Raw genomic sequence first — 10,819 nt, forward strand, 5'->3', positions numbered from 1 at the left:
TGTATATGTAAAGATGTGAATATGAGACGAACATTTCTCATCTACAAAAGGGGGGCACAGCAGAAAAAGTTTGGGAACCACTGCTCTATTACACCTACAATATTCATTGCGCAGTATTTTTTTTATTATTATTTATTTATTTATTTATTTATTTTTTAGATGCGCGTTGTGTAGGTTACTTACGGTAAAGACCTGCTTTCAAAATAAAGGAGGCATTTATTTCCCCGCAGTCAGGGCCACGTTTACTCAGCACACAAACCTGAGCTTTCACAACTGAGCTCCTAAACTCACACTTCTGACCAAATACAGAGTTAGAGCAGGTTTCACAGGAATTAGAGTTAACCCTTAGAGCCCCAGATGACGTGGTGAGGACATAGAGACCAGAAAAATGCTGATTGTAAAAGCTTTTTTATTTCTAAAAGGTGTGTTCCAACATTTTCTAACAATTCAAACTACCAATTCTGATCCCACTTCAAGAACAAAATGTTGGAATACAAGTTAAAAAATGGTTGTAATGATTATGTTACAGTGGGATTTTAACCCAAAAATAATTACAGAATAAAGCAAGAAAAGTTTCTTTGGTCTGTTTTATATTTCTCATAATTTCACTTCACGGTGAGTCTGGGCTCTTATGGGTTAAATAGAGTTAGTTTATGTATTGTATTATGTGAGGAAATATGAACTCTATCATGGTAAAATATAAATATATAATAAAACATGGATGACGTCAAATGAACACACAACCAATCTTTTATTCAAAAGCATTGTTCTTATTTACAGAATTAATGAACTGATTGCGATAGCGATTTACAGAGAAAAAAAAAAATATTCAGTGAAAATAAAAGACACACTGTGTGGCCAAAAGTTTCCAGACACTTTCTCATCAACTTCCTCTGAAATGAAGGGCGTTAAGGGGGTGGACGACTACCGACGTGCAGACTGACCAATTAAATGTTTACAGAGAAGGTTATCGACCAATAACGGTAGCTCTACAGTCAGACCGTCCAATCAGAAGATTTTAGGCTACTTCACCACGCTCCCTTCTCACTGAAGCGAACCAATCGGAGTAGGGGAGGGCGGGACTAGTTTGTGAAAGAAACTTCTCGAAGTTCTATGTAAGCTCTAGAAAAACAAAATCCCGGACGTTTGTGAAATTCCGCCCGGAATTTTTTTTACGTCTAAAAAAGAGGACATGTCCGGGTAAAAGAGGACGTCTGGTCACCCTATTTTACTATAAGTAGTGTCCGCAAATATTTGGACACACAGTTTGTATGAAAACACAGTGTATTGTAAATGAAATGGCCGCTCCCAAAAATGTGTATTTTTGTTGAACGTCTCTTGTAAACACACACACACACACACACTTAAAATAGTACATTCAGACTATAACAGTTCTAATATTACAGCTGTACCAGAAACTGACGTCAAAGTTTAAAAGGAAAGTATAAACAAGGCTTTCTCAAACACTCCCTAGACTTAATGCCCAGCGCTGTGCAAAAGTCAGAGACCACTGTCAGCAAGTAAAATCACCACTTTCATTCTCTTCAGGAGACTCACGTTTTGTCTCAAAAACATCTACAGTTCGGTCTCAGAAGTCGGCTGCACTTTTGTAAACACATTCAGTGACGCTGAGGTCTGGGCTCATGGTTTAACACCAGCTGCTTCTATGTGTGTATTTCTTCTTTTGTGTCTATTTCCTTTCCTCGCGGCCTGTTTCTTCTTCTCTCCAGCGCCACGCCCTCTGCGTCCTTTCAGACCCAGTCACGAGTTGCTGTTCTCATAGTGGAGGAAGGATGAATACACAGCTGTTGGATGTTTTAAGGCCTAAAATGAGAAACTCTGAAAGACGAAAGCTTCAAGAGCTGTTTGTTATGGGTTCTGTTTTCTCTGTATCTTTTAACTGTACGTTGTTTTCATTGATTTAACTAGGAATTAAATAAGTTAAGGGTGGTCTCTGATTTTGCACTGCACTGTGTATATGAACTTCATAACTTGTATGGGAAGCTAATATTAATTCCATGGCTTTAATTTGGTTGAAATATTATTGTAAATGTTTAAACTGTGGATTTATTATAATTATAATTATAATTATTACTATTATTATCCATATTTATCATCCCTTGAATGTCTTCTTCTTCTTCTGTGGGTGTGGAGAAGATCATTAAGATTTAAGAAGACTGTCGTGAGCTGTAAACGAAAGAAATGTCACACCAGTGTAAGACAAAACAAGGTATTTCTGATTAACTACACATTAATAATTACCAAACTCTCCACCTTAATTTTCTCATGGAGATGTAAACACGGTGATGTTCTAGGCGCTAGAGGAACGTCTGGAGTCAGTGTAGTGGTCAGTAGAACCAGACGTCTGTGGTTCTGAGACGTCTGGCTCCATAGACCCTAGCATCACTGTCTATCACTGTGCATTCACCTCAAACACTGAGTTATGAGGGTACTTTAGAAATTGGGTGGAATCTCCCTTTTGAGATGTAATGAGGTGTGTGCCAGTCTCACCCTGAGGATCCTTCGGAGCTCCGTTCTCCTCTTTGCCTCTCTCTGGATCACCTGGAACAGGTTAAGGTAATGCGTCACCGTCATCTGACTGGTTCTGATGTAGTGCTGTGTGTGATCCGTGGTGTGATATGAAGCTACTCACGTTGTTGGGGTTTGAAGCAGAGTTTCTTTTTCAGGTGAACGAAGTACCCCGTCACTGCGGCAATGATGGCCATGACCGCCACCCCAACAACTCCGCCCACTGTCCCAGATCCTGCACAACATATATAATGTAATTAAACACAAATAACACAAACCAACACAACATAAGGGGGAAGACCAACCAGATCATGGATTTGGCAGAATGTGGTGTACTAGAATGTAACCACTAGATGGAAGCATTTCACAATAATTCCTAAGGCACATGTCCAGCTCCCATTCAGTGTAATGGAGTGTAATTCACTTTTACAGCAATGTCATGATATCAAGGGTGTATTGATGGGAGGCTGTTTCCTACCCCCCTTCAAAAGTTACATAGTGCAGTTTCTGCAGTGCTGAACACGGAGTAGTAATGACAGAGGCTCTATTCTCATTATTACAGTTCAGTGGAGCATCACAATGATTTTGAAGCTGTAATTTTAAGGTAATAATATCACGTAGCTTTGCTTTAAATGGTTAATGGACAATCATGTCTATTTACATTGACTGGGTTCACTTTGTTACACTTTAATACGCTTAATACACAACTTAAAAAGCGCACAGACTTCCAAATAAGGGCATTGCCATTGTTTACAAACAGCAAACGGTGTGTTACACTGGGTTTCTGATGTTTATCAGTTTTATGTGGATCAAACTGAAGTAAAAGTTAACTGGATAAATAATAAATTCTGCTTCTTTGTGAGAGCCAAAGGCACCATGTCTACAGAGTCACTGCTGATGTACAATAGAGGACCCTCTTACATTTTAAATCAGTGCCAATGCTCAATGCAAAATGGCTAGAGGGGTACAGTTCCCCATTATAGGTTGTGGATCAGTGGAACTGTGTTCTCTGGAGTGATGGAGCTACATCCAGGGCCTTCGGGACTAGACGGAGTGTTGTTTGTGATCCAACTTGGATTGGAACAAGCCCCTGATTAATGCCCCTCGGTTCAGAGGCAACGCAGGATGAATGAACACAAGCCTTAAAGCTGGGGTTAATGTGTTGTTAGCTTTTGTTTTTTCTTTAAACGCTTCTTTCAGACGTTTGTTTCTTGGCTGCTTCACGCCTGGTTGGAGAGCCTCATTGCCGTTGAGTAATTAGAGAATTAGCCCCGGGGCTCTCTCTGTGTTTTTCTGAAGCCAGGACGCCGCTAACAAGTTTATTATCCCACACTTCCTCCGTGTTCTTCAGAAGGGAGGGATCAGGCCGGGTCTTGCCTGTCAGAGCTGAGTGGGTTTGCCTTTCTTTTACTTTCCCACACCAGCACATTCCAGATCTGTGACTCAGGGATCAGCCACAGTCCAGTGAGAGTCTAATCGATTACTGAGGGTGTGAGTGTGAGATTATTCACCTGTTTCTAAACATGCATCTCTTGTTTTGACTTTTTAATCAGCAGGAAACAGGGCTGAAAGATTCAGGGAAATGATCTAACTGCAACGTTTCAGATGAAACTTGCGACTTCAGTATCATTCATTCATTCGTGGTCTGTAAGCACTTATTCAGTTCAGGGTCACGGTGAGTCCAGAGCCTACGAGGAGTGAACACGCCCTGGAGGGGGCGCCATTCCTTCGCAGGGTGATACACACTCGCACATTCACTCACACACTCACACCTACAGACACTTTTGAGTCGCCAATCCACCTACCAACGTGTGTTTTTGGACTGTGGGAGGAAACCGGAGCACCCAGAGGAAACCCACGCAGACACAGGGAGAACACACCACACTCCTCACAGACAGTCACCCGGAGGAAGCCCACGCAGACACAGGGAGAACACACCACACTCCTCACCGAAAGTCACCCGGAGGAAACCCACGCATACACAGGGAGAACACACCACACTCCTCACCGAAAGTCACCCGGAGGAAACCCACGCAGACACAGGGAGAACACACCACACTCCTCACAGACAGTCACCCGGAGGAAGCCCACGCAGATACAGGGAGAACACACCACACTCCTCACAGTCACCCGGAGGAAACCCACACAGACACAGGGAGAACACACCACACACCTCACAGACAGTCACCCGGAGGAAACCCACACAGACACAGGGAGAACACACCACACTCCTCACAGACAGTCACCCGGAGGAAACCCACGCAGACACAGGGAGAACACACCACACTCCTCACCGAAAGTCACCCGGAGGAAACCCACGCAGACACAGGGAGAACACACCACACTCCTCACAGACAGTCACCCGGAGGAAACCCACACAGACACAGGGAGAACACACCACACTCCTCACAGAAAGTCACCCGGAGGAAACCCACGCAGACACAGGGAGAACACACCACACTCCTCACAGACAGTCACCTGGAGGAAACCCACGCATACACAGGGAGAACACACCACACTCCTCACAGACAGTCACCCGGAGGAAACCCACGCATACACAGGGAGAACACACCACACTCCTCACAGACAGTCACCTGGAGGAAACCCACGCATACACAGGGAGAACACACCACACTCCTCACAGACAGTCACCTGGAGGAAACCCACGCATACACAGGGAGAACACACCACACTCCTCACAGACAGTCACCCGGAGGAAACCCACGCAAACACAGGGAGAACACACCACACTCCTCACAGACAGTCACCCGGAGGAAACCCACGCATACACAGGGAGAACACACCACACTCCTCACAGACAGTCACCCGGAGGAAACCCACGCAAACACAGGGAGAACACACCACACTCCTCACAGACAGTCACCCGGAGGAAACCCACGCAAACACAGGGAGAACACACCACACTCCTCACAGACAGTCACCCGGAGGAAACCCACGCATACACAGGGAGAACACACCACACTCCTCACAGACAGTCACCCGGAGGAAACCCACACAGACACAGGGAGAACACACCACACTCCTCACAGTCACCCGGAGGAAACCCACGCAAACACAGGGAGAACACACCACACTCCTCACAGACCCCTTCAATATCAATCATCATTATGCTCTATAAACAGATCTCTAGTCTTGTGTTTAGGACTAAAACCAAGAAGAATGTAGAGCGCTGGCCGGTCAGTTTGTTGTGTCCCAGATAGCAGTGAATATTTGGCCCAGATGTGGCACATCTGTAGGTCTCTTATGGCCCACATTTGTGCTGACTCAGGGTGAGTCTGACCCAATAAACTCAGACAAAGCTCCACCGCATATGTGTCAGATATTAGATGTGTTGTGGAACAAATTTGACCCAATACTGTTCCAAACAACAAGTGACGCAACCTGAATCAAGCCTGACTCTTGATATTTGCCCCTGTCCGGCCCTCACATCACTCCCCAGTGCGGCAACTGAACAATAAGAAGCCCAAGTGAGTACACAGTCAGATCAAAATCTTCTGTACAGTTCACAAAAGGCCCAGCAGGTGGTCTCATAACACCTGTGATTTTTAATGTGACACAGTCACCATAAAATGCATAACATTATACACTACATAAAAGATGCTTTAAAAAGTATTTGTACACCGAATATAAAAGAAAAATTAAAGTCCTACCCTCCTCCTGAAGTTACATAGTGCAGTTTCTGCAGTGCTGAGCATGGAGTAGCAATGACAGAGGCTCTACTCTCTCTTTTACAGCTTGATGGAGCATCACAGTGATTTTGAAGCTGGTATTTTAAAGTAAAAATACTACCTAATGTTACTTTAACAGCCTTGAAATAAAACGCCACTCTTTCAGACTGAGCTTTCGATACAACATTACTCCTCCTCCCCTGACAGAACGGGTTTCTAGACTTTTGTAAACGTGGAATGATCTGCCTGTGGATCTCCAGATAAAATCACTCAGAACCCTTCAGAACCGGGTGAGAAATGGAGCAGTGCCCTCGTGGCGCTCTTGGAGATGTTTTCTTGGGGAAGCGAGTCTGCGATGGGTGTCGTGTGGGTTTATTTCCGGGTGGAGGGGAGTTATTGATCCGTACCGGATCTGCACCACTGCACATGATGAAAAGCTCTTCAGAACCATGTTCTGAACCTAAGAACCCAGCTGGATATCATCACATACATTACAGCAGTATCATTAATCAGGAGTGTGCTCCTCTTTACAGTAACAGATTCTACCCTTTTGGCTTTAGAATAGCACTTAGAACATTGCTGTGAGGGTCTGATGGCATCCGTGAGGTCAGGGCTTTGGATCACAAACACCACTCCAACTCGTCCCAGAGAAACTCCATCACTCCAGAGAACACAGTTCCACTGCTCCACACATGGACACAGCAATAATCCTGACACATAGTGGCCTGGATGTGTCTGTGACTCTGTACACGCCCCTGTGTGGGGGACCCGCTCTATGGAGCATAAACCGTTCCGCTTACGCACGACAAAACATGGGATTTAACTCTCCAGAATAAATGAAATCACTTTCACAAGCATTGTTTTCTACTTTCGCGTTATGAAAACAACTGACTGCACCTTTAAAGTACGTTGTTGGGACAAGTGCATTTCCCACGTGAACTCAGTGTGTGAACGGCAGGTGAACGGCTGGCTGGGTCTGAACAGGGAAATGTGAAGCTGGGTTGTTGGACAGGTTCATCAGGCAAAAACCACAACCGTCACCAACCGCTGTTAGATTCTAACCTGCACACGATCGACTGGACACAGGAGAAATAAAACACACTCACCTTTAGAGTCCGGAGCATCTACGAGCAACAACAACACACAGGAGAAAAAAGATCAAACATTAGACTGGATTCAATTCACTCTACAGACACCACAACATGTCCACAGGTGTGTGTGCGAAGGACTGAGTGAATGTGTGTACATGTCCACAGGCATGTGTGTGTGTGTGTGTGATGTTACAAAACCACTGAACCCAGAGCTCCAGACGACCGTGGCGCTTTAACACGCTGGGTGTTTCCGTTAATGTGGCCAGGGTAAGAGACAAAGCAATGTTTTAACACCACTTTAGAAAAATCATCCAATGATATCAGAGATGGAGATAAAGAGACACTCAGTAACGTTTGTTCTGATTTTGGCACCACACACACACAAACACACGCACACACACACACATACACACACACACAGAAGAGGAAAATCCTGTTTCTGTGTTGTGTGTGTGTGAGTACTGTATGTTTGTGTATTGTGTGTCAGTGTATTGGTGTGTGTGTATTTTATATGTATATATTCTGTGAGTGTGTATATTGTGTGTGTGTGTGTGTGTCTGTTATAGACTCTGTATGAAAGCGTGTATGAGTATTGTGTGTGTGTGTTACAGACTCTGTATGAAAGTGTGTATGAGTATTGTGTGTGTGTGTTACAGACTCTGGATGAAAGCGTGTATGAGTATTGTGTGTGTGTGTGTGTTTGTGTATGCATGTGTGTGTGTGTGTGTGTGTTACAGACTCTGGATGAAAGCATGTATGAGTATTGTGTGTGTGTGTGTGTGTTTGTGTGTGCATGTGTGTGTGTGTGTGTGTGTGTGTTACAGACTCTGGATGAAAGCGTGTATGAGTGTTGTGTGTGTGTGTGGGTGTGTGTGTGTGTGTGTTACAGACTCTGTAGGAGTGTGTGGTTCTGAAGGAAGGGTGTGTCTCTTAAGCAAGAATTATTGTGACATAATAAAAATAAATAATAAATAAGAGATCTTTACCGCTCTGCTCGCCTCCGCCACTTCTCGCTGTAAAGGAGAACAAATGACAGACATCAAAGGCCTGCATTATTAATAAAGGCTTATTAATGACAGTAATAACCGCTCTGGATACGTCAGGTCAGGAGACGGATGTGTTCGGTTCAGTCAAAGGGATACACCCAGAGTAAATATTAAAGGGATTAAAGTCATGAAGAATAAACTTTACCTTCCCCCATTTTCGGACGCGGCTGTTCATCGTCTAAAGAACAATAACAACAATATTAATAACAATAATAATAACTATATTAATAAGCATTGAAGCATGTCTGTGATACTCAACAGAAGCTCAAACATCAAGAAAAGGAACAGAAGAACATAGGACAGGAACTGAAACAAACATCTCTTTGATGTCTCACGAGACTCAATGAGATTCTCCTGAAAATGGAGACGTGAGGCGCTTGTGTCCAGCTGTGCTGTGAGCGTAGCTGGGAAACTTTGGAGCTGTCTTTAGTTCAGCTGCAGATAAATAGGAGTGTTTTTATCTCAGCAATGAGCCCAGTGTGAGACACAACTGAGACCTCCACTCAGACTCAAGAGGAGACCCCAGGGACAATCCCGGACTCATTTTATCAGGAGACACAAGATACAGTCTTCACTGTCTCTCCATCTGACCTCAGTGTCGTCCAGGAGACACTAAGGTGAGACTACAGAGACGTTAAGGAGGCACTGTGGAGATATTAAGTAGACACAACAGAGATTCCTGAGCCTTCAACGAGCCAGGAATTGTTCTCCTGATCCTCTGGTTTTGCAAGTGATGCTTTCTTCCTGTCTGTATCACTGATAAAACATTCAGGAGATGTTGTGAGTTTGACAGAGACAAATACGAGACATATTCAAGGCTCGGAATCCAATTATAAAACACGGCGAGGAGCTGTAAACACACAGGAAGGAGCTGGAGGAGATAAAGAGTTCAGAGCTGGTTCGTGTTTGCACAAATTGCTTCAGAGCCCACACAGACGGCGCTGCTCCGGAGCCGACGTCCGATTACGGATTTCTCATCAATACCTCGTCATTATTTTCACAGATTCCCATTAAATGCACAACAATTTTTTGGCCCGAGACTCTAAAGTCCTCACTGTCCCTGTCAGGGATGTCCTCTGGACAGTATCTTGTGGGTCTTGTCCTGTGGGCACCATTCTTTGAGCCATGTCCCATGGTCAGTGTCCTGTGGGCAGTATCCAGTAGGCAATATCAAATGGGCATTTTACTTTGGTCAGAATCTAGTAGCAAAGTCCTGTGGGCAACACCTTTAAGTCCAATTATCCAGTTCAGGGTTGCGGTGGGTCTGGAGCCTACCCGGAATCACTGGGCGTAAGGCGGGAACACACCCTGGAGGGGGCGCCAGTCCTTCACAGGGCAACACACACATTCACTCACACCTACGGACACCTTTGAGTTGCCTACCAATGTGTGTTTTTGGACCATGGGAGGATATATATATTTCAATTTATACTGGATGCCTTTCCTTACCCAGCTTTCCCACTCAATACACAGCTCTACACTCTTCACCATGACGCTGAAAAACTGTAAGATATTATTAATTAAAGGATTTTAAAGAAGTTCCATTCCTACCAAAACCCAAAGCATCGTTAAGATCCAGTCCTTCAGAGAGAGAGGCAAACTCGTCTTTAGAAAATTCTTCCTCTGTGGACAACAGAGACTGCCATGAGGAACACAGCACACACACACACACACACACACACACACACACACACTACAGCCTCTGCCAGAGTAATCCCACTTTTTATTGCTGTTAGTGTGTGTGTGTGTTCCTCTACTGATCTGTGAGGATCTAGTTTGGGACAAAGCTTTACTAAAGCATGAGGTTCTAGATAGTTCTTACCTTCTTCTGGAGCCTCAGCGTGATCCGAATGAACGTCCTGCTGAATTAACACTGACACACACACACACACACACACACACACACACACACACACACATCATATTATATGCTACCTTCTTACTTCTAAGCAGTGTTCACCTGACCCAAAACCAAGAGTCCACCTTTGGAGTATAAAACCCTCCATCACTGGGCTGTGGAACTGTGTTCTCTGGAGTGATGGAGTTCCTCTGGTGTGTGGAACAGTGGAACTGTGTTCTCTGGAGTGATGGAGTTCCTCTGGTGTGTGGAACAGTGGAACTGTGTTCTCTGGAGTGATGGAGTTCCTCTGGTGTGTGGAACAGTGGAACTGTGTTCTCTGGAGAGATGGTGTTCCTCTGGTGTGTGGAACAGTGGAACTGTGTTCTCTGGAGTGATGGGGTTCCTCTGGTGTGTGGAACAGTGGAACTGTGTTCCCTGGAGTGATGGAGTTCCTCTGGTGTGTGGAACAGTGGAACTGTGTTCTCTGGAGTGATGGAGTTTCTCTGGTGTGTGGAACAGTGGAACTGTGTTCTCTGGAGTGATGGAGTTCCTCTGGTGTGTAGAACAGTGGAACTGTGTTCTCTGGAGTGATGGAGTTCCTCTGGTGTGTGGAACAGTGGAACT

At 44.7% G+C, this 10,819-nt stretch overlaps 1 protein-coding gene across 1 annotated transcript in view; it reads right to left on the bottom strand.

The window, feature by feature from the left end:
• Positions 1-417: 417 nt before the first annotated feature.
• The window catches only part of si:ch211-39i22.1 (clumping factor B), a 23,179-nt gene continuing 12,777 nt past the window's right edge, over positions 418-10,819 (bottom strand). Inside the window, exons 10-17 of the mRNA XM_066686185.1 lie at positions 10,178-10,228; positions 9,907-9,978; positions 8,501-8,533; positions 8,296-8,322; positions 7,325-7,342; positions 2,654-2,764; positions 2,512-2,562; positions 418-2,187 (exon numbers count right to left, since the gene is read on the bottom strand). Of these exons, the coding sequence (XP_066542282.1) occupies positions 2,162-2,187; positions 2,512-2,562; positions 2,654-2,764; positions 7,325-7,342; positions 8,296-8,322; positions 8,501-8,533; positions 9,907-9,978; positions 10,178-10,228 (389 nt within the window). The 3' untranslated portion in view covers positions 418-2,161. The remainder of the gene's footprint in view (positions 2,188-2,511; positions 2,563-2,653; positions 2,765-7,324; positions 7,343-8,295; positions 8,323-8,500; positions 8,534-9,906; positions 9,979-10,177; positions 10,229-10,819) is intronic.

This window comes from Hoplias malabaricus, chromosome 12, assembly GCF_029633855.1.
Source record: "Hoplias malabaricus isolate fHopMal1 chromosome 12, fHopMal1.hap1, whole genome shotgun sequence".
In the NCBI taxonomy this organism is placed as follows: Eukaryota; Metazoa; Chordata; class Actinopteri; order Characiformes; family Erythrinidae; genus Hoplias; species Hoplias malabaricus.